This window comes from Carya illinoinensis, chromosome 7 (genome assembly GCF_018687715.1).
Source record: "Carya illinoinensis cultivar Pawnee chromosome 7, C.illinoinensisPawnee_v1, whole genome shotgun sequence".
Taxonomy (NCBI): domain Eukaryota; kingdom Viridiplantae; phylum Streptophyta; class Magnoliopsida; order Fagales; family Juglandaceae; genus Carya; species Carya illinoinensis.
The window spans coordinates 32,352,195-32,375,557 of NC_056758.1; the positions used below are offsets into that span (position 1 = coordinate 32,352,195).

The following is a 23,363-nucleotide window of genomic DNA, read 5'->3' on the forward strand; positions in this document are numbered from 1 at the left end:
GACAGGACCTTACAAATGTAGGTATTAACCTCCATGATGACTTCATTTGAGCTCACTTAAGAAACATAATGGCTATTGAGTGTGATTATGAGTGTTAGAACCATGACATTGATAATTGTTGTGATGTAAAAATCGTTGCTCCTTGTCAAAGCAAGGATCCAATAGTTTGATAAATTACAAAGGATTACAGACAACATTATAATTAGTGTATGTACTATCTCTTTCAAGTGTGGTAGCTGAAGCCTGAAGGTGTTGGGGTATTAGCTTGCAAGTAAATACTAATCATTTTATTTTCTTAATTAACTTATAAACCTTATTAACCAAAGAACAAACAAGCCTCAAATGTGGGAAAGGAAAGGTTTTAAGTTCACTACATTACATTTTTTGCAGAATTTAGAGGACAATATATATTTGTTAACTTTGTCTCTTATTTTCACTAAACCGAAAGGGCATCTTAAGGTTGATGATTGCAGCAAGTCTGCCTACCATGCTACCACTTATGTCTCTTTCCCTTTTCCATGTGACTTCCATGTTCATTGGTCTTACTACAAAAAATACAAGGAATATCACTCTCAAAGATACAATTTTAACGACATTAAAGGGGGAGAAAATAATATTCACGGATGATTTTAAATAAAACCCCATATTTTTGTATATGTTTTTGCTAAAATAGAGTTGCTATGTTTGATGTATTTTCTACTAATCAAAATCTCTTTAATATGAAATGACTTTTATAATATTTATTGAACATTTAATACTATCCAAGAACCACACGAGTAATAATAATTATTATATGATAAATTTAGACTACGTTTAGATGTTGAGCTGAGATCAGTTTTTTATAAACGGTAGTGAGCTGAGATGGTGGAGTGAGTTCTGTGGAACCTATTTAAGATGGGTTTATATATGTTTAAATGTTAAGATGAGTTTAGTACTATTTATTAAAAATTAAAAAGGGTTATGAGTCTCACGTGTAAAGAGGTGTTGAGTTGAAAAAGATTGTGAATCTTATGTGTAAGGAGATTTTGATCTGAAATAAGTTTAATAATTTCAAAATTATGTATTTATATATTAGATTTCGCTTAATGTATCTATCTCTGTCATTTAAGACCCTTAAATTCAAGTAGAAACTTAAACAAATCTTTTTTGAGTAGTGTTATCATTTTTCTTTTTTAAATTATAAATTTCAAATTTTATAATTTTTAAGGTATTAATAGAAACACTAATATGTATTATTATGTTATAAGCACATATAACATTTTTTATTTTTATTTTTTTCATTTTTCAGTGGTCTCCCCCAAAAGAGACAAACCCAAAATCTAGTGAAGAGATTTGGTAAAGAAGGTAATGATGTTGGATGAAACTGGTAATTAATCAGTAAATAAAAAGTGAGGGATTAGGCAAAACGCAGATGTTAATTTGTACCAGAAAGCATGCTCTGTGATCAGATGCATGCGGACCCAACATGATGTTGGACAGTCGACTGTATGTTTTTGTGCTTTACAGACTACACACCCAACAGTAATTGGGTTGAGTTTGATCAACGGCTGCATTGCATAGAGCATTGGATACCTGACTTTGGAAACCTTTCCTCTGCTTTATTTTTATTTTTTATAAGATTGACTACAGATTAATAGGACGTCACTTCCTTTGTATCTCCCCTTCTCCAGCCTAAGCATTGGCCCCATGTCCCCATCTTTTAGGACATATTTTCCTAATTTGCTTGAAATTTGCTCTTACCACTCCCACCTTCGCAATTAATGCTCAACGCCATTTTGTACAGCCTGCTTTTTGTAATTATATGCAGCAATCACTGCTTTTCTTACAGGAGTTGGGTTGGGGTGGGGTGTGCCCAGATTCTTTTATTTGGAAAATTTCTTAATCTATTTATCATCTCCAGTAGCCTACAAATAGTTGAGAGTAATTTTAAAAAAGAGGAATTAATTTTTTTTATTTTTTATGTAAAAATCATTTTTATTTTTTATTTTTAAATAATTATACAGTACTTACACACTTATAATTATAACTATCATTTTTCTTGATGTAATATTAATTTATGTTTTTTTTAATAGTTGTTTTGATACTATACTAAGCGGTTATTAAATAATAGAACTATTTTTTCTTTTAATTTTTTGAATTTGTGTAACAGAGAAGTGTTATTGCTATAACGAGATTTCATAAAAATAAACTCATAAATTAATAAAATTTCAAATGATATGCCAGGTCTACTATGTTAAATCATAATTTATAAATTTATTTTTTTAAAATATTTTTTAGACTAAATTACTTATCTTTCTTTCTTAAAAAATATATACAATTTTTTACTATTTACAAACCTCTTCATACTATATTTTTTTAATTTTTTATTAAATATGTAATATATGAATAATGAATAGAATAATTTAATTAATTTTAAAAAATAAATTAAAAAAGAAAGTTTAAAAATATTAAAAAATTAATAAAATATGATATAAAGAAATTGAACAGTTGTGTAGCATTGGTCTCCTAATATTACCTATGGGGAGAATCTTGAGAGTTAAAAGAACAGTTAACGTGGAGACAAAAAAAAAAAAAAAAAAAAAAAAAGAGGATCCCATCAGTTTGACTGTGCGCATAAATTAGTTAATGGATTTAAGAGAGACACGATTTTTCATGTGATTTGATTGTGTTGTTTGAAAGTCGCGTATCATACATACATTCACCAATGACTGAATGACACTTAACACTTGATAGATAGTTATGAAGTATTCTTGTATGTTATTTTCAATCTAATCAAGATATTATGTCATTAATAAATAATTAATATTTTATAATATAAATTATGAGAATATCTAAGAATTTTCCAAAGAGAAAAAGGTGACGCCTTGCATCCGAGCCCTTCCAGCATCCAAAGACAAGCTAGTTCACACTGACACTCGAACGCGGAACGACTCTTCGGTCAGCCGTTAAAAATATTAAAAAGGAAATGAAAACAAGAAAGGCGTTTGGGTCCAAAATCCAAATGTGCAGAACAAGGAAATGGAAATGGTGTTGCCAAATGCGAAGGGAGCATTTGTTTAATTGCCGTTCGACTTTTTCATTATTTCCCCAAAATCAAAAGCAAAAACAAGAACAGCAGTGTTTTCTACGGGTAAGTTTTTGTTTTTGTTTGTCCGGGTTGGAGTTCCAAAACTACGGCAGTTCTCTTTGTTTACGTTCCAAACAGAAGTAAAAACAAAAACAGAGGCAGAGGCAGAAACAGAGAAAGGAAACACTTTTGTAAACCACTTTTGTTAGAGAAAGAGAGAGAAGGGAAAGGGGGGGGGGGGTTGGAATGATGGGTGAAAGTAGTGAAATTGTTAAATTCAGTTTTATTTGAAGTAGACGGATTTTTCGAACTTCAAGCTGGTACGAAAGATTAGTCACATGAGATATGAGATGAGAAAGGGAGAGACCCAATTTCCCCTTGAAAACCTTGATCTCTGTATTGTTCTCTCGCCTTAATCTCTCTCTCTCACACACACAGAGTCTATGTATAGGAAAAAGTCGCAGTGATTCACTTAGTGCTCTCGAACTAGTACACCCGCCCGGCCCGGCCCGTTCCTTTCCTCTTCTTAACAGTTGATAGCCATTTCTTCGAGTTCTGCCTTCTCCATCCTCATAAGGTTTCTGGGTATCCCCCATCATTTATCACACAGTGAGAGAGAGAGAGAGAGTGAGTTAGTGAAGGAGGTTGAAGAAACAACGTGGGGGACCTACTGCTTAATTTTTGGCGGGCAGCAACGGACACTATCAATGATTTTTATGTGGGTAGTGGTGTTGGCTATCTCTTTGTCCCATCTAATCACTCTTGCATCTTGATCAACAAAAACCAACACAGCCCCCACCCCTCCTTCTTCACAAGCTTTCTCCTTTGTTTGCTTTTTATTCAGAAAGAAGAATTTGAAGAGTGGCTGAGTGGTTGTGGAAGTAAAAACTTTTTTCTTTTTGTGCTCAGGCTGAAGGGGAAACGGCAGATCTCAGTCATATGAGGAGATCTTTAGCTGTGAGTACTTTGATCCTTGCTTACTCTGTTTCTTGCTTTCAAGTCCTTGTTCTAATGCTGATTTTCTATTTTCCCTGCTGAGGATACTGATTATTTGCCGCTCTATGTTCAACACTAAGCGGTTGGATGTAAAGATTATTATTTTCTAGGGCGTGTGGGGGTGATCAGGAAAGGGCCTCTTGATTCTTGTTTCAGCCACAAATTATTTGCAAATTTTAATTTAAAGAGAGAGAAAATGATGGGATCTCACTGAGTAAAGCCCCTTTTAACTGTTTATCTCTACATGACCGTGTAGTTCTTTTCCTTTGCTCTTTCTTTCACTGTCTTTCGTCCTCTATCTTCTCTTTAATTATAGCAAGTCACGGAACGAAGGAAGCTGCTTAAATATGAGTAATAAATGTAAACTTTTTGTCTTTCAGCTGGTGGGTTTGCTTCTGGTCGTTGCCTTGCTCAGTGATGCTCCATGGGCTGCCAGGGGCAGCTCACATTGCAAGCATACGTACTCTGAGGATATTCGACCTCACAGTGTCACGATTACTGAATTTGGCGCGGTTGGAGATGGGGTCAATCTCAACACAAAAGCGTTTCAGAATGCCATATTCTACCTCAATTCATTTTCTGACAAAGGTGGGGCCAAACTTTTTGTCCCAGCAGGCCGGTGGTTGACAGGAAGCTTCGAGCTCATCAGTCATCTTACTCTGTGGTTAGATAAGGATGCCGTAATTCTTGGATCAACAGTAAGCCTTCTTCACCTTCACCCCCTTAGCAGAAAAACATTTTTTATGCTATTAAAGGAAAAAAAAATGGCAAGCGATATGCTTCTGCTTAAATTTTCTGTTTTCAGTTCATTTGAGTTGGGAAATTTCCAATTTGGGACGGAAAGGAGCTGTTTTTGATCCGTCTAGATAGCTTTCATATGATTGAATTATAAGAAAAACTAATGGGATGCACGTGCTACTTTGGTAAATGAAATTGCTTATCTGTGATCATCAACCATCTGCTGCTAGCTCATGTAGGGAATATTTTTCGACCTCCATCCAGTAGGGCAGTGCTAGCTATCTCTTTTCGCCTTGAAACAACAGGTATGGCATCAAAGCACGTAAGCCTAAATAGGTTATGCCGCATTGTTTCAGAACTCCGCTGATTGGCCAGTCATTGATCCTCTACCATCATACGGCCGAGGTAGGGAGTTGCCAGGTGGAAGGCATCAAAGCCTCATTTATGGACGCAATTTGACAGATGTAATTATAACAGGTTAGTGATATTAATGAAGAATCACCTTGAATATGGATTTTGTTTGTTTTGATTATTCCTTTAATTTCTTCATGCAGGTGATAATGGAACTATCAACGGTCAAGGTGACATTTGGTGGGAGTGGTTTGGGACTGGAAACCTGAACTATACACGACCCCATTTGGTTGAGTTGATGAACTCAACCGGGGTTGTCATCTCAAACCTAACCTTCTTGAATTCACCGTTTTGGACCCTTCACCCTGTATATTGCAGGTTTGTCTATTCAGAAGGATTCAATTGCATGTTGTCTCCTTGTTTATTTGATTCTAGTTTTTTTATTGCTTAAAACTGTGCAATAGTGAAGCTTTTATGAAATAGGGGGAGAGTTGAGACTGTTTTTCTGGATGAACAGCCAAGTTACTGTCCAGAATGTCACAATCCTTGCTCCTCTTGATTCTCCAAATACAGATGGGATAGATCCAGGTGAGTTCCACTATCTAAGCCAAAATCTCTTCCATTCATTTTATGGTAAATGACTGGAATTCACTTTTGAATTGCCAATTATGAACATGTAATTTTATCTTGTGATGTACCTTCTCTAAATAAGCTTTTAGTTGTCTTGAGTTTAACTTTTGTACGTATACTGAAAATTAGTGGGAATATGTCAGTTTGCCCGTGGTGGACTATGCCTAGGTGATACTCATTAAATAATTGGGTGTCGATAGTTTCTTTCCTGTCACTTTTGTGGACTCTTTGTTTTATTGTTTTCCAAATGCCAAATGTATATTAACTTGAATATGATACTTCAATTGCTGAAACCTGACATCAACTTCCAAATCTCTCATCAAGCTCAGTAACTTCTTGTGAACAATGGATAGTGTTCTGATCCATACTTCTTATTGCGTTCAGACTCCTCTGATAATGTTTGCATTGAAGACTGTTACATTAGCACTGGAGATGACCTGATTGCCATAAAAAGTGGGTGGGATGAGTATGGCATTGCATATGGTCGTCCATGTACAAACATCATCATCCGCAGGCTAATTGGAGAGACTCGAAGAAGTGCAGGGATTGCAATTGGCAGTGAGATGTCTGGAGGCGTGTCAGAGGTTCATGCAGAAAACCTTAGATTTTTCAAATCAAGCACAGGTATCTTAATAAAGACATCTCCTGGAAGGGGTAATTATGTAAGAGATATCTATGTATCAAATGTGACTTTGGCTGATGTGGATATAGCTATAAGGTTTATCGGTTACTATGGAGAGCACCCAGATGAGTTTTATGACCCAAATGAGCTCCCTACAATAGAGAGAATAACTCTCAAAGATATCACAGGAGAGAATATTAAACGTGCAGGCCTCCTTGAGGGCATAGAAGGGGACAATTTTCTCAACATTTGCCTTGCCAACATTACCCTTAATGTAACTTCAAAATCTCCGTGGAACTGCTCTTATATTCAAGGGTATTCTGACTTAGTTTCCCCAGAAACTTGTGAGCCTCTCAAGGAAATGATCTCTCCTGAGCGTTACTCAGATTGTTATCATCTATCAGATCACTTGCGGAGTTCAAGCAATCAGAAGAAAGGTGCTTGGTCACTGTCTTGGTAAAGTAAGGGAATTATACCATTTTCTTGTAAAACCATCTTCTGCAAATGTCCAGTATAAGTTGAAAATTTGATTCCTGCCAAACGCAAGTGCCCGCTACTGCCTTTGTGATGAAATAGTTGCCTGAGATAAGAAGCTGAGTGCGTTGCTGATCTGTGGCTGTTGGCAGTTGAGATGGGTACTGAGATATGATTGTTTCTTGTAACGTTGTGTGCAGTAACAAATAAGTGAGTGATTTATCAGATAATTGGAAATAGAATTGAGTTTGTCTTCCAAAGTTTTTATTTTTATTTTTCGTTTTTAGTTATACATATGGTCTTCAGATAACCTCTCAAACTTATTACAGAGACTACTTCCGCCAGGAACATGTAGAAACAAATTCTGTTACGAATTGTAACTGTGAATTGTCCGTATAATGGACTGAGACTAATGGGGAAATTGCAGCACATGGGAGTTTGGCTGGTCTCTTCAGGCTATTTCGTAAAAGTGCCATCCTTGATTAAAAAAAGAAGGCCTGCCTTTTCCATTCCTGAAAACCAAGCAGATCCAAATCCTTCGGTTCTTACCATGGTGGTGGGGGGTTCTTGTAAGAGTCAATACCCTTAAAAAATGTCCTTAAAAAATGAGAGAGAGAGAGAGAGAGAGAGAGAGAGAGAGAGAGAGAGAGAGAGAGAGAGAGAGAGAGAGCCATTGGCATAAGGAACGGATCTTTGATTGGAATAAGCATAATTTGAAGAGGGCAGGTATATCTCAAGCTGAAAGAATCCAGATAAAATGAGAGAGAGAGAGAGAGAGAGAGAGAGAGAGAGCCATTGGCATAAGGAACGGATCTTTGATTGGAATAGGCATAATTTGAAGCGGGCAGGTATTTCTCAAGCTGAAAGAATCCAGATAAAATGTGTGTGGGTATGAAATCTGAAATAATGTATTACTCTGAATTTTCCTAGTAAGGTGTCCATCAAGAATACACACAACAAACAAACAACTCTTCCTCAAAGGCTGAGAACCACGATGCCTATCTTGGGGATGCCTCACTCCCATCCTTCTTAATTACAGAGCATAAAACCTGCCTTGAAATGTAGTTTTCAAGCTCCCTGGACACCTCCGTTAACTTCAAGTCAAAACTGCTTCTGTACTTATGCTTTGGCGATGCCACAACGCCAGAGAACATGGTTGGAGATCCAGAAAATCGCCTTCTAGGGCTTGAAAAGCTTCCGGGTGAGCCTGGATGCCTTCCTTTCAAAATGAGAGGTGTTGAGGCTGTTCCAGCATTGGACACTATCCTATCTGTGTTCATCAGCGGTCCGGATTTAGTCTCAAGAGGCAGTGGCTTCAACGGATCATGTTCTGCCAATGGCTTCTTCTTCAGCCTTTGTCTGGCCTTCTCGGCTGCCATCAGAGCTTTTTCCCTGCTCAACTTTATCAGTTTCCATGGATCAATGCTTACATGGAAGCCTTGTTTCTTGGACGTTGTGGGTGGCTCAGAATGTCTATCAATCCTTATGGACAACCTTGGCTGGTTCTGGAAATAAACAAGTATCAAGTGCATATAGTAAGGTGGATGTGCTTATTTCTTTAGAAGATGCAAAACTAAGGTGATCGAACTCTGAGCCTTACCTGATTTCCCTTGAATCCTCGGCATATAAACCGTGACACAAATGATGGCTTTTCGGGGGAATCAAAATCAGTGCTTTCATCAGACGAGAAATCAGAATCATTAAAAGGATCCAGTTCCATCGATTGGTTCTCCTCTTTCATCGCCAAGATGTAGTCATAGGTTCTCATTCCCTGCAGAAATACAAACTAGTGAGAATATCCAAGAGAGAAGAAGTAGAGGCGTATGTGATTGTTGGATGCGGCGAGAGTAGAATTTCACAGACGTGATTGATTCCAATTTTCTTTTTCTTTTTCTTTTTCTCTTATGGTGCCTAACAGCCCATCCCTAAAATGAACTGCTATATGAAACGAAAGAGGTATTTTTTGCTAAAAACTAAGTGAGACTATAGGCTATAGAAGTGGGTCAATAGCAGAAGTTTTGTTAGTAAGAGCCTTTATTTGTGCAGAATAATACAAGATAAGTAAGTTCAAAGTGCAAGGGAAAGAATTAAACCTTAAAATTAACTGGTCACCTTGTGTTGTTTGCTACAAAATTATCTCCAAAATTTTAGCAAACAGATTAAAATCTATCCTGCCAAATATCATCTCACCCCACCAAACAGCTTTTGTGCCAGGAAGAGTTATTATTCAAGAAAATATCATCTTAGCCCAAGAAATCTTCCACCATCTCAAAAGGAAAAAAGGTAATCAAGGTCTTGTTGCCATAAAGATTGATATGGAGAAAGCATTCGACTTTATGGAATGGGAGTTTTTAATCAAATCCTCAACTGCTTAGGGTTTCATTCCTCTTGGATCAATTGGATAAAAGAGTGTATTTCCACTTTCTTTCTGTGTAATTATAAATGGTACACCCAAAGGTTTTTTCCACCCCACAAGAGGCCTAAGATAAGGTGATCCTCTGTCACCTTTTCTGTTTATTCTGGAAACTGAGGTATTAGCTAGAGAAGAAAACACGGGAACTCTAAAAGGCATCAGCATTGGTAGAACTGGTCCTATGATCACCCATTTACTATTTGCTGATGATCTTATTTCATCTGGAAAGGCAAACATCCATAATGTCCAAATCTTCCAAAACTGTCTCCAAACTTGCTCTAATTGGTCTGGACAGAAAGTTCACAATACAAAGTCCTCTATTCAATTCAGCCCAAACACTCCTCCTCAGATAGAAATGAGCATAAAAGATCTTTTAGGCTTCAAACTTGCCTCCTCGAGGATTAAATATCTTGGGCTCCCTCTTTCCTTCTCCTCCTCAAAAAAGGTTCACTTTGAGACAATCTAACAAAGAATAACTCAAAAATTGGCAGGATGGAAAGCAAAACTTCTCTCACAAGCTGGTAAAACCACTTTGATCAGAGTTGTTGCTAGCTCTATGCCCTCTTACATTATGTCAACCTTGCTTATCCCTAAAGCTGTCTCAAAAAACATTGATAAACCCCTCATGAAATTCTGGTGGGGGCATAATCAGGATAAATCCCTTAACTCTACTCCAAGGTCTTGGAAATCGATATACCAACCGAAAGCTAGGGGTGGACAGGGGATTAGATTAACCTCAAATTTCAACAAAGCTCTTCTTAGCAAACTGAGTTGGCAGATGATTAATGGCTGTGTATCCAATTGGAAGACCATTCTTGAACAAAAATATCTTCACAACTTTGCCTTTATGCAAACATCTCCAAAAAAATCTAACTCTTGGGTATGGAAAGGAATTCTGAACCAAACAGATTCATCAAGGATAATATGTGTCATCAGATCAACAATGGCATTCACATTAGAGTTTGGTTAGACCCGTGGATTCCAACACAGAATTCCTTTCTACCCATACCCCAATTAGAAGAAATCACAAGAGACCTTAGTTTACTTGTTGCTGAACTCATCTAGAGGACCCTAGAAGATGGAATACTCTATTGCTCTAGGCCCTTTTTCATCCCTACACAGTTTTTGAAATTGAGAAAATACCCTTGGCTCAACAAAACTTCCATTCCAGAAGAGATAAGGTGATCTGGACTTTGACTGCCTCAGGAAAATTTTCTATTAAATCCGCTAACAAAGCAATTAGCCAATTTGTCAACCATCATTAATCTGAGATAAACTCTTCTTTGTGGAAAAAAGTCTGGAAATTAAACACTCAAGACAGATTGAAATTGCTTCTTTGGAAAGTCCTAAACAATATCTTACCCACGAGATCCTTGTTGAAAAATTGCCTTTCTTTGAGTAATAGCCAAATGAACTGTCCTATTTGTGATTCAAAAGAAGAAAACCTCAATCATCTATTCCTAAATTGTACATTCTCCAAAGTACTTTGTCGTCATCTCCTTGGCCTCTTGACACATCAAAATTTGTCTCTATTGGGATCACAAAATGGGTAGAATGCATTCTTAATCCAGAAAGCTCTTTAAAAATTCCATCTCAGCAAATTCACCAATTTCAACTCTTTGCTCTTCTATCCATGGACTGCTTGTGGTTCCTTAGAAACAAAATTGTGCATGATTCCTTTAGCCCTAATCTGGACACCTTTGTGAATGGGGTTTTAAAGAATTTCAAGGAACATTGCAATGCTTGGGGCAACAAATTATTGAACAATCTGAGAAATGGGAAGGCAATGCCAAAGGATTATTATTTGCTAACTTTTGATGTGGCTGTGAGAAAAAATGGAAGCACCACTGTTGCCCTTTGTAGGACAGCTGGAGGCTTGGTGGCTTTCGTCGTTACTAACTTCACCACAAGCCAAAACCCAAATCAAGGAGAAAAAAAGTGACAATAGGTGGAAACTCACATGTGGTTATTAGTGCCATTGAAGACCCAGATCAATGCATGGATTGGAACATAGAGCCTATGATCACACTTTCACATCTCCAATCTTTTGACAGTTGGAGTGTTTGGAAATTACATCATGATCTTAATCGATGTGCGCATTCTATTGCCCAATGGGCGGCTTCAAATAGTTTATGTGGAGCCATACCCCTTTCAACAATTCCTCCCTGTTTGTTACAATTTCATAGTGGGAAAGACCCACCTTAAGGTTGTGTAATATGTTTTGAACTGCTGTTCCTCTATTTATGTAATGAAGTATCTTGCATTGAAATAAAAAAAACTGGTCACTTTGTGTGTTTGGAAAAAACTGATGATTAGAAACATGCAATCTGATTCTCTTCAGAGTGTTTTGGTTTCATAACCCCCTGTTGAAATTGAGGTTTGTAACAGAAAGAGTCTGTTTACTAGGACATGAAGTGACATTTCGACATTACTAAGACCGAAGCCTTTTGTAACAACTCTGGTGTTTTCTTCTTCCTTGAGGTGTTAGAGGAAGGGGTGTCAGTACTAGGCCGTCCAGAAGTGGAATAAACGGATACTTTTTTCACGGGTTAATAGTCGTGCCATAATCTTCCACCTTTCTAGTTTGTATACCATACCTCACCATCACAAATTGTTTACAGATGATATATGCAAGGAAAACATGAAAATTACCTTCCTAATGAGAACCACGTGAAAGAAGAAAAGTTGTCCTAGGGCAGCTGAACCATAAGCTGTCATGAGAAACAGAAGTACCTGTGAAATTTCAGGTTCCAATAAATATTAATCAATATGTAGTGAATTTGCACCCAAAAGATTGCAATGAAAAGTTGATTAAGGGCTTTGCCAATTTTACCGATATTGTGGCAAGAACCCCTCTTGGGAACCGAGTGTCAAGCTTCTTCGCCAGCTCCCTCTCAATTCCTTTCTTATCTGCAAAGCACCTAACGAATATTGCAATGGCAGTTCCTCCTTCAATGATTAGCTGTAGCCATTCAATGAGTTTGGCATGGGAACAACCACATAGCATGGAGTTAAGAGCTCGTCTAAGGTAGTCTAAATTCTCGAGGAACTGAAAAGGACAAAGTAACTTACCATTGACAAGACGGAAATCATTAGAAGAATGAATGTCGTGTAATTCCTTTTCCCAACACAATTGTTTAACCACTGAAAAATTGAAAAGAAAAAAAAAATAACAATCAACTGTCTTGCATCAATATGGTAGATTGACTTCTAAATCTCAACAAAAACCAGGATACATTTCCACAGGGTTTACCCTGCAATGGTGATCAAACCCTTCAACACAGCGGTTGCAGGTTCTACAGTGCTTGCTGTGCCTTTTCACCTGCAAAACGAGAGTGTCCAATAATGGTATGGATCTTATTTACCGATGAATCTACTTTCTCACCACCCACCCCATTTGTGTCCAACAAGGCAAAAATCCTGCATTTGACTGTCGTGGCTATTAAGTCAGGGCTTACCTCAAAATCACATAGCGAGCAAAATGAGATGTCATCCTCTTTTAGATGGGGTGGTATAGCATCATCCTTCGTGACAAGTGGAAATGGAAGCAGCAAGGGCTCTATTTGAGCACTCGTCTTCCATGGGTCCAGATACTTCCTCCTGATAAAAGTCCTAAGAATCTTCCTTTCTACCCTCCTTAAAAACCTCACAACTATCTGACCCATTACAAACCCATAGTTCAGCTTCACCAACCCACTCTTGGATTTGGCACTTTTCTTTTTCCTAAGGCTGGTTTTGTCAGTCGGATCAATGGCGGTACACCTTACAAACAGAAACATAACAGAAAGTGCCTGAAAATTTGTTTTAGGAACAACAAATAAAAATTGTCAGTTAAATGAGAAGGAAAAAAACCCAAAAATTCGATAAGATTGCTGACTTATTAAGTCTTACCATAAAGGAAAATATTGCGGTGACCGTAAGTTCGGCTACTCTGTTTCCAAGGAAAAGACCCAGGAAAGTATAGAAGAACACAACCAGAAAAACGTAAACTACCATTCCCACTACCTGCATTTATTAGCATAAGGATAACAACACATCAATACTAGAGCTAGGAAAATACGTATACACTCATGCACACACATATACATAAGCAAAGAGACGGAGAAGTTGAAGGCGGTAGAGAGTAATGAAGAAAGAAAACTTCACCTGTAAAGGGTGGAGAGGGCGTTGCCAGCCATGGCGTCTCATCATCAATGGATGTTGGGGGTCTAATTTTTGTTTGGGAGCACTTTCGTGTGCTTTCTCGCTTCGGTACTTTCAGTCTAGCTACTGCTTCTATTTTTTCTTTTGAAGTTCACACTTTTCACACGCCTCCACGCGCCCAACGGTCGACTAGTTTGTTTTGAAATTTGAAAGATGTTGATGCAAGATGCGGATGATCCAACGTCTACGATCGACGTCCGTGGGACCCGCGATGCATACCACCTGGCCGTCGTCCCCACGATATATATTATCTCAGTTCCCCTTTGGCACGGTTGGTTGATGTTAGGCGTTAGCACCCCAACGAAAAATATCTCATTCTTACAAGAGAAATTTTAATAGCAATTTCTTAGTGGATACTGTAATGTGCAGATTTTTTTGTTAAATGAGAAAAATTATCATTTTAAGAATGATAATTTTGTAATTTTAAAAATAAAATTGTATAAACATGTATTGTAATTCCTAATTACTATACAAAATATAATAAACAATTCAACATTTTCAAATTTTAAAATAATAATAATATTAAAAAATAATATTTTAACAATATTTTATTCAACTTACAATTTTCATATTAACTCATTTCATTTCAACTAATTATCTAAAGGACACCTGTTAGAATACTATTTTTTAATAATATTATTATTTTAGAATTAAAAAAATTGAATTATTTATTATATTTTGTATGGTAATATGAAAAAATTATAATGATGAGATAAGATGAAACACTTTAGAAGCTAAATTTGATTTGATCTTATTAAACCAACGAAAGTCATTTCTGAGAAAAGAATGTGGAGAACTGAAAAAACATTCAAACTTCATCATGTGAAGTAGGGGTGCTACCCGCACGGCCGCACCATACGATGCCTGGTAGCCCCCTCCCCGCACCTCGCTCCGCATGGTGCGGGGGTGCGGTTTTCCCATCCATCCCCCCCCCTCGCATCCCCAGGGCGGGGTACCCCGCCCCGCCTAGGGGTGCAGATTGAATACCCGCCTCATTTTCCCTTTAAAAAATTACTACTTTTTTTTTTATATTTAAAAATTATTTCTAGATCTAAAAGTAATTAAAAATATATTTTTAGATCCAAATTGTAAATTTAAATTTTGTAAATATGACTATAATTTAAAAATTATGTAGTTTTTAAATTTGCTAATGCATATTTTATGTAAGTTGTAGTGTAGTAGTTTTAAATTATATAATTTTTAAATTTGCTAATACATACTTTGTAAACAATTCTAATAAATTGTAATATATATATATATTTATATATACACAATTTATAAAATATTAAAAATATATTTATGCTTTTCAATATATATAAATATTTATACTTTTATATATATATAAATATTTATATTTTTATATATAATATGTATATATGTAGGGGCGGGGCGGGGGAAATGCGGAGCGGGGTTGATGAAGAACCAGTCGCACGAAATCCAGACCACCGTTGTGCCAAACCAGGTCTGTCGCCACCATAGCCGGAAAACGTCGTCGCACCACCAATCTTCATGGCCCCTACGAAGCTCTTTTAACCCTAGCTTGGAAGAGCTTCAAGAGATGAGGGAAGTTCCCTGTGTTAGTAGATCACTAGCCATGACCTCATGATTAGCAGTCTCAGAGGTTGGCAAGTTTATTATGCAAACTTTGAGATGTGCTGTTGAGCTTCATGTTGTAGGAAATGGCGTCTTGGTTCAGTCTTGCAACGGACTGATTACTTCCAAAGCCAAACAGTGCGATGGAGCAAGCAAACACCCCTTGCTCCCAATTAGGTCCATACAAATTCTGCCATTCATATTGCTACTTGTGTTAAAATAATGATACGTCTTAGATTAACTATGAAGGATGACTACTGGTTTCTCTTCCTTACTTATCTAACTTAAGCTTCTATTTATGTAAATTCAAGATGTACTACCTATAATCTTAATCTTTATTTTCTTCTTTAAAAGTAGTATTCGTATGGGTATAGTAGTTGAAGCTGGTTTTTTTCTTTTTTTGGACAAACCAACTTTTTTGTTTGTAAGATATAACATTGAATCTGGTTTTGGAAGAGAGAGAGGGAGGCTTCGAGGTGGAAGAGGGGGAGGGGAAGGCGAAGGGTTACAAGAGGCTGGGATCACAACTTGGGGTCGAGGGACGTCGCCGACGTTGGTTCTGAGAGAGGGGGAGGGTCAATGAGAGAGGAACCAAACCAGGGGCTTTGATGGAAGAGGGAGAGGATTTTTACAAGGGAGAAGACTTTTTCTTTGTTATCAGCTATAGGCAGGCATATAGGATGTATAATGGAAGAGTTATGTGGCAAACATTTATTGGAAGACTATTATTTTGAGGGTTGACAGATGGAGGCTGCTATTCGAGGGATGGCATATGGAACTGTGGGAAGATTTTATCATCTTTTGTGTATCAGAAACATCTGGGCATCTGGACCGTACAATCTCTTGGATAGTTGGATCAAATCATGTTGGAACTCAAGAAGCCCACCAGCAAATCCCTTTGCTGGAATATTTAATTCATTCATGCAAACGTAAATTATTTAGTAGTAACAAGTTGTTATTTAGTAGTAATTTTAATATTTTCTATTATTATTATTATGACAAATGATAAAATTACTACTAAATAACAACTTGTATACATCTCCTGGAACAAAGATCTTAGAGAGAGATATATAATCTTCATTTTCTCTGGAAAACCCATTTCAATTAGAGTCAATGTTGGAGAGGAGGGTGAAGCTATCCTCCTCTCATTCTCTTTTTCATTTCCACACTGTGTATACACTTTCAAGATAGTATTTTTTTCCTCATTCCTCCAACGATTTGATTTTGGTCATATATGTTGCTCTCTGGCAGCCATCCGCCTACACGCGCCGCATCACCCCATCCTAAAGTCTTCGATCTACTGGGATGGAGTGGAGCATCGCCAAAATGTTCAACGCATTATCCTCATGCGCGGCTTGTTGCAGATTGTGGCCTTCACGCGCCACTGCGCTCTGATGCTTCCATAGGCTACACGCATCGTACTAGCAACTTCGTCTCGCTGAGATCTTCCAAATCTGGGCTGCCCCATCTCCTTTCTATCGGTGCGTGGTTGTGTTTTCAGTCCACTCGATGCTGTGCTTTCTATTATGTTATCGTTTTTCCTAACTGGTGATCTCGAAAAAAAGACTGTCAATCTATTTAAAAATCATCTCAATATAATAAATAACAATGCACCCACCACTTTCACTGCTTTCAATGGTGGTTTCATTGTTCGCAAATTTTTACGAACAACTTATTACTGTCTTTTAAAACAACGTCCTTTTGGTAGGACATTGGTGAAAATCAAGAAATTGGTTGCAAAAATCCTACCTTTTTTTTCCTTTTTATCCACCTCTTTGCATTATTGTTATTGTTCTGGGGTGTTTGTTGGGGAACTCTACCCCCTCCTCATGTATCATCTTTTCTACTTTTCTAATGAAGTTTACTCGCTTGCTTAGAGAAAAAAGAAAAAAGAAAAAAAAACTTGTACAAACAATTATGTAAAAATAGTATTATTATTATTTTAAGTTTTATTTTGACTTAATTTACTTTTGTTTTGATGTGTTTAAATATAATAAAAATATTATTATATTTAAAGTTGTCTATCAGTTGCTATTATTATTATTAAGAGAAATTTCATATAAATATATTTTATAAAATAAATTTACAAATTGATATGATTTCATATGATATGTTAGATATATTTTATAATAAAAATAACTTAATTTACAATCTAATGTAATTATCATATCAATACATGACGTAAGTTTCTATAATTATTTTTGTAAAATCTATTCATAGCTAAACATTTTTATGTTATTATTATTAGCATTGATAAAATTACATTGAATTAAATCACAAGCTCCGGTACTGCTTGTTACGGGCGGGCCCCTCCCATCAATTCTTTTGAGTTTTTATTAGTGTTCGATCTAGTCTGTTGACCGTAACTCTTAGGTGAGCTGAGCTAGCTGGACCAAAAATCCCATTCCTTCGAACTCTATGAAAATATTATTGTACAATAGTTTTCCATTAACAAATCCATGACATGATTTTCGCAAGACGATAGCCGGAGGAGTTTTTGCCAATATTAATCATGATCAGTACCTTTTGTGAGAATTGGCGGTACGTACATACGGTGCAACTCATGATCATCATCATCATCCTCCCATGCATGCATGCATGCTCATTTTAGCTTAACAATTTTAATGATATTCCGCTGTAAATTTACTTTTAAAAAGAAACGCTAGCTGTGAATATCTTTGATATATGGAAAGCTACCATAAAACAAAGAGGAATGTTTGGATCGAGTCAATTCGATCGATGATTGACAGATCATCAGAATTTGATCAAGTGATCAGAGCCCGCGGTTCACTGCGTTGCCCTATAATTAAGCGAATTAATTAATTAGTGAAAAAGACTTTGATCAACATTTAATCAAGATGTGGTATATATATATATAATATATTCAAAAATTAAAAAAACAAAAACTTCCCACCATCCAATGCCGGTGGTTTTAGTCAGCCGTACGTGTGGGGGTGGCCGCGAGAAGCCGATCGAGAACCACCCCTTGTGGGTAGTCACCGCATGCACAACTTCTATCGAATTGATCTTCGTATAAAGTCATCTATCGATCAGTTCTTTTAACCTCATGATGACCATGGTTGGCAAAACTCGAATCTATCTGTTCATCATTTTGTTTGGAAGAAGAAGATAAGATCAGCGGCTCCATGGAGGAGGAAAATCAATTCCAGTACTCCAGGCGGTACAGGAGATGCATGGCCAGCTGCCACGTACCTTTATCCATGCAATTAGTACTACTACATTAACTACAGACCATGAGTTTTTTTTTTCCTTCTTTTTGTTTTTTGTTTTTTTGGTTTTCTTCTTTTTGTTACAAGGTATATATTAAAGTAATTTCGAACAATTTTTGTCAGAAAACCACTAAATTTTTAACAAAAAAATCCCGAACCATGCACATGAGGTGTTAGTTGTACGTGTGACATGGCCAAATGTGTACGTAAGCGCGCTGAAGCAAATAAGTAGTCCACATTATAAGGCACAAAAAGAAGTACTACAAAATCTAAGGAAACTATATATAGGTGTGCATAAGTTGAAATTAAGCATCTCGATCGATCGATCTGTTCATTGTATATATAGTTGTATCTCCTTCACATCAAACTTTACATTTATTACTTACAAAGTTTATATGATCTTCTGCAACACATGACAAGTACGGCCTCATGATCTTGTCCAGTACTACCGCCGGCAGTTCCAGGCTTCCAGCTTCTTACACCGCACTTCAAGATTTCCCAAACTAAACACATTAAGTAATTAAAAAGAAGACGGATTATAGTATTAATTATCTATATTCACCTTCATTGACATCACATGCATGTACTATAGTATAATGGTGTATATGTACTTGACTCCGATCTGATCAGTTGAATCTCTGATCAATTAATAATGCCTTCAACCCAGCTTGAAGTTTATATGGATTTCATTCCATTTCTCATGATCGATGGCTTAGATAGCTAGATATGTAAATATATATCAAGTACTACATGCGTACGTAGTAGATCTAAATTAATCAGATCATGTGAATCCGTGAGAACGCCAGAACCCTAAAAGCTGGAACGAAATCGAAACTGCACGTCCAAGCTAGCTAGCTAGCTTGCCTTATGGTAACTACGAAATGATCATCTCATCTTTAGTTTCCTGTACAATATTAGCTAGAATATTACTGTAACAGACTCCTATAAACATGGGATCCTTCCTTCTGATCTCTCAAATCAAGAAAGGTTGATTAGTTGGTGGAAAACGTGGTGCAGGATTGAGGAAGCTGTGGAGATCCAGGCAATCCGGCAACTCCTCCATTACTGGGGATTGTACTTCCAGTACCGACGTTGTTTCCATCATTAGTACTCCGCGGTGCTCCTATGATTGTTGAAATGGCAGCGGCTAGGGCTGCCGTGAAATTTGGGTCTGAAGCAATGGCTGCGCTAACCGTTTCAACGATGGAAGTGTGGCGTTGGCCAATCTGCAGTGCTGGCGTTCCAGGTAGCTTGGGAGGGAAGTACATTGGGTGACCTAGGAGCTGCGGACAACCATGCAAAGGCAGAGGGAATATTGTCCCCGATGGAGATGGTGGGATTATGCGATGGTATTGCATGGGGTTGTGGCTCTGTGTCAAGTCGAGGGTGATGGTGGGAAATGGTGCAGAGGCAGATAATGTTGCCATTGTCGATGCATAAGGCATAGACGAGAAGCCAGAATTTGTTAGGGTCTCTTTGCTTGTAGTCGAACCTGAGAGGAGCATGGCTGCTGCTGCTGAGGTAGTACTAGCCATTGATACGGCTGCTGGAGGGAGAGGATGGTTGTGATTACCTTCATAAGTTGTTATGAGAATGGTCTTGTCTTCTGCACTTCTTTGCACCTGTTGATGATGAACATGCCCAAAATCCAAATTAGGGGTCAAGAAACACCAAATCTACAGTATTTATCCTTCTTTGTCAATCAGAAGGAGCTAGTAGAAATTAATGAGTAGAAACTCGCATCTCTGACTCGAGATTTAGATTGTATACTATTGGTGGTTTATATATAGCTTGTTAATAATTGCGACAACGACAGATGAATTCACCTGAATAATTCGAAAAATATTGAAGCAAACGTGCAGGGAAAAAGGACAAAAGGATTGAAGCAAACATCATCGTCATATATTATAGTACCTGTTTACGAACTGGGCATCCAACACCCATAGTGCAGCGATAGTAGGCACGTGGACAAGGGTTACCCTTGGCCATCTTTTGACCATATTTCCTCCATTGGCACCCATCACTGATCTGAATCACACCATGCAACACATAGCCCGTTACTCCATATATATATGTATAAATATACTTTTTTAACAGTTATTGATCAATATTTAATTAAATATCATCATGGTTAGCTGAAATGTTCGAGTTAAATCTTACCAAAGGAGCTTCTGATCTTGCTCGTACGGACACCCTGGCCTTCCTGAGCGGGACCTGATCAGGAGCCTGTTCTTCGCCTTTGGCTTTATCTAACTTGGGACTTTTAGCAGACCCCCAACTCTGTGAGGACTGATCAAAACCATCTTGTTCAATGCCTGTCTGCTTCCCAGTTGAGCGGTCACGTTCCTTGGACATCACCTCCATTGTATTTGACCCAGACAACTCTTGTGTCTTGTCATCAGAATTGGAAGGATCAATGTTGGCATCTAGTGCAGCTGGTGGTCGTGTGTCCATAAACCGTTGGGCCGACATTATGTGACTTGACATTCCGTTGGGCTCAACCTTCTGTTCAAATGCCACTGTCAATAACTTGATTCCATAATTCAGAACTTATAGCACTATCCAAATTATGGTTAATTATATATAACTCATCCTGTATATGTTACCTGAAAATAATTAATATATAGTTTCCTCTACTGATAATTAACGTTCGATGCACAATTTTCATGCACAAAATTATGAAACTAGTTAATAACTTGCTTGAGATATGCAAAATGTCAACAATCGTTAACTTCCCGTAGCCAAGAAGTAGATCTGCATCATGCCTATCTACGTCGTTTATAGACACGATCTTGTTCTCTAGAGATCAATGATGGGGGCATTTTTTTTTTTTTCATATTATCTGCATTGGCCGTCTGTTGTGCAGCACTTGCGCAGAGTTCAACGTAAATTAAGCATCAGATCGAGAAGCACGAAAAGTTTCAACTTCAATAGATTGAAACTGGAAGTACCGGTGTCGTGAGTTAATAGATAAATATTGTAATAGGCTGGTATCTTTGACATACAAGAATAAAAAATTAAGATAGCAACCTCACTAGTTAAACTTAGTAAACACGTTGAAAAGGTAACAGAAGATTAAGGACGCACGCTTTCCAAGTTAAGGGAGGCACGTCACCCATTTCTTTAACTACGGTTTTTCTTATAAAAAAGAAAATAGAAAGAGAGAAAGAAGAAAAAAAGAACAAAATATCTACCTAACCAATAATCCCAATGTTCAAGAAAGTAAAAGTGTAAAGGGTTAATAGAGGTCGATCTCCCGGCCCAATAGTAGTCTAACAAAAATGAAGCTCTGATTTATATGATCAAAGAGTGATGATCAGAACCATATATATACACGATATTCACCTGTTCTTCAAGATTCTGTTGAAATTGGTTTTGCATTGTCACGAGCAGCTGACCTTGCATTTCGCTGTAACTTTTTGTGATCTGATCCAACATGCTTCGCAGTTTCCGATTCTCTTCGTGTAATCTGCCTAACTCCCCTTGAAGTGTAATCAGCTGTGAATTAAACCATGTTCCCATCAATTTTAATCATTTTCCAAAACCAAACCAGGGGGGAAAAAAAAGAAGAAAAAGAAATACGATCAAACATATTCTCACCTCAGTATTGGGTTTTCCTTCCTGATTTGGTGATGATCTTAACATCCGAGAGTTTACAGTGAGCAGATTTAATCCGGTCTGCAAAACACAAAGAAGTCAATTTCCAGATAAAGACTATATCTATATGGATAAAAGTCCCTTTTACACCATATTATATGAATCTTACAGCTAGCTTAAGATCGAAGACTTAATGATGTTTTACCAAAAAAAAGGATGAACAAACGAACCGCTTGGAGATAGCAACATATATATTGAAAAACTTACGTTGACACTTGGATCGGAAACTTTTGTCGTAGATGCTTCGTTCTTCCTCTCGAGGTATTGATGACCATCATCATGATCATCATGTGCCCGGTGATGCTTATTGTGTAGAGTGGCAGAACGGGAAAAGAAGTCCATTTCTTTAATCATCGGGTTGCGATGCTCGACGGAATTCTCAACCATGGGATCGGTGCCCTCGCGATTGTTGTGGCGGAGGAAGTCTCGGGAGCGTAAGAACGTGAACTCTCGGCGGTGTTGATTTTCCATGACCAAAGGGTAGACAAAGTAGAAGTTGTGTAGCACTTTCAACGATATGTATATCATGCATGTATATATATATAATGGTAATTAGCTTGGAAAGGCTCTTTACATGGTTAATTTACTTAATTGGGTTTCCGAAAATGATAAAAAATTAAAAATTAAAAATGTTGAGGGGTACTTAATAGTTAAGGCTTAGAAATTACACCCAGCCGTTATTTTCGCGGGAAGATAAATGACATCATAGTTGAGGTAATGTACGCGTGGGTAGGAGGTGTAGGGGGGAAGACACAGAGAGCGTGCGTTTAGAAGTGGGGTTAAGGTTGTCTCACCTTCTGTACTATCTCTGCCGTTTCCCATAGATAACGGGGTCTGTGATGGTGAGTACTCCACGTGGGGGGTAGGGTGGGCGGGCGTACGTCGTCGTCTCTGGTCAACGCAGTTGACGGTACTGCCATATCCGACGGCGAGGATTGGAGGAAGGCGTAGGGTGTGGTTCCCACCAGAGAAGGATACCTAATCCTACTGACTTGATCTCATTCGGCCGACGGCGTCATTTTTTGGGTTTTGTCCGTTTCAGAATTATGTGAGGAATATTTACTAATAACAGGGATATAACATGACCCACTAATTAAATGTATATATGTTGATATATGATAATGAAATATTTTCAATTCACAAATAATCAACATGATTATATAACATTAAATTATTTTAATTAAGATTAAAATTTTATTATTTTATTATTATATCTATAAACGATAAGAGTTATATAAGTTATGTTTCTTTTATTATTATATCTATAAACGATAAGCGTAAATGTCAAATTTTCTCCGGTAAAAAGATTGAGAATTGACCAAGTAATTACCGAGGTAATTGGGTGTATATATTAAATTAAAAATACGTGATATTCTTTTTATAAGTATT

General features: G+C 37.3%; 3 protein-coding genes across 6 annotated transcripts; 1 reads left to right on the forward strand and 2 right to left on the reverse strand.

Annotated features, from left to right (window-relative positions):
- The first annotated feature begins 2,888 nt into the window (after window positions 1-2,888).
- LOC122315611 (probable polygalacturonase) lies at window positions 2,889-7,138 on the forward strand. 3 transcript variants are annotated; one of them, XM_043131625.1, is made up of 7 exons: window positions 2,889-3,130; window positions 3,977-4,024; window positions 4,444-4,761; window positions 5,158-5,278; window positions 5,356-5,530; window positions 5,670-5,740; window positions 6,167-7,138. In XM_043131625.1, the coding sequence occupies exons 1-7, from the start codon at window positions 2,966-2,968 to the stop codon at window positions 6,862-6,864; spliced, it is 1,596 nt and encodes a 531-aa protein (XP_042987559.1). In that variant the 5' UTR covers window positions 2,889-2,965; the 3' UTR covers window positions 6,865-7,138. The 3 variants fall into 3 exon arrangements, with proteins under 3 accessions (XP_042987559.1, XP_042987562.1, XP_042987561.1); XM_043131628.1 differs by lacking the exon at window positions 2,889-3,130 and adding an exon at window positions 3,264-3,644; XM_043131627.1 differs by lacking the exon at window positions 2,889-3,130 and adding an exon at window positions 3,265-3,785.
- A 541-nt stretch (window positions 7,139-7,679) lies between these two features.
- Window positions 7,680-13,600, reverse strand: LOC122315612 (protein S-acyltransferase 18). Its single transcript, XM_043131629.1, has 9 exons — window positions 13,438-13,600; window positions 13,183-13,296; window positions 12,750-13,082; window positions 12,545-12,613; window positions 12,364-12,435; window positions 12,125-12,253; window positions 11,944-12,024; window positions 8,479-8,649; window positions 7,680-8,383 (listed from the first exon to the last, which is right to left on the reverse strand). The coding sequence occupies exons 1-9, from the start codon at window positions 13,480-13,482 to the stop codon at window positions 7,877-7,879; spliced, it is 1,521 nt and encodes a 506-aa protein (XP_042987563.1). The 5' UTR covers window positions 13,483-13,600; the 3' UTR covers window positions 7,680-7,876.
- Window positions 13,601-19,042: 5,442 nt separating this feature from the next.
- Window positions 19,043-22,570, reverse strand: LOC122317500 (probable WRKY transcription factor 47). 2 transcript variants are annotated; one of them, XM_043134623.1, is made up of 6 exons: window positions 22,182-22,570; window positions 21,918-21,995; window positions 21,663-21,815; window positions 20,478-20,819; window positions 20,232-20,345; window positions 19,043-19,939 (listed from the first exon to the last, which is right to left on the reverse strand). In XM_043134623.1, the coding sequence occupies exons 1-6, from the start codon at window positions 22,500-22,502 to the stop codon at window positions 19,310-19,312; spliced, it is 1,638 nt and encodes a 545-aa protein (XP_042990557.1). In that variant the 5' UTR covers window positions 22,503-22,570; the 3' UTR covers window positions 19,043-19,309. The 2 variants fall into 2 exon arrangements, with proteins under 2 accessions (XP_042990557.1, XP_042990556.1); XM_043134622.1 differs by having other exon boundaries at window positions 20,478-20,822; window positions 22,182-22,563.
- Between the last annotated feature and the right edge of the window lie 793 nt (window positions 22,571-23,363).

What these genes read in the sequence shown, in the direction of transcription:
- LOC122315612 (XM_043131629.1), bottom strand. Translation starts at nt 13,482, where the DNA reads ATGATGAGACGCCATGGCTGGCAACGCCCTCTCCACCCTTTACAG. An exon ending in TGATTTCCGTCTTGTCAATG is followed by an intron (nt 12,254 to 12,363) that starts GTAAGTTACTTT and finishes GAATGGCTACAG; the next exon opens with CTAATCATTGAAGGAGGAAC. An exon ending in GGGTTCTTGCCACAATATCG is followed by an intron (nt 12,025 to 12,124) that starts GTAAAATTGGCA and finishes GAAATTTCACAG; the next exon opens with GTACTTCTGTTTCTCATGAC.
- LOC122317500 (XM_043134622.1), bottom strand. Translation starts at nt 22,502, where the DNA reads ATGATATACATATCGTTGAAAGTGCTACACAACTTCTACTTTGTCTAC. An exon ending in AAGGAAAACCCAATACTGAG is followed by an intron (nt 21,816 to 21,917) that starts GTGAGAATATGT and finishes TTTAATTCACAG; the next exon opens with CTGATTACACTTCAAGGGGA. An exon ending in AACAGAATCTTGAAGAACAG is followed by an intron (nt 20,823 to 21,662) that starts GTGAATATCGTG and finishes GCATTTGAACAG; the next exon opens with AAGGTTGAGCCCAACGGAAT.
- LOC122315611 (XM_043131625.1), top strand. Translation starts at nt 2,966, where the DNA reads ATGAAAACAAGAAAGGCGTTTGGGTCCAAAATCCAAATGTGCAGAACA. An exon ending in AACAGCAGTGTTTTCTACGG is followed by an intron (nt 3,131 to 3,976) that starts GTAAGTTTTTGT and finishes TTTTGTGCTCAG; the next exon opens with GCTGAAGGGGAAACGGCAGA. An exon ending in TACAGATGGGATAGATCCAG is followed by an intron (nt 5,741 to 6,166) that starts GTGAGTTCCACT and finishes TATTGCGTTCAG; the next exon opens with ACTCCTCTGATAATGTTTGC.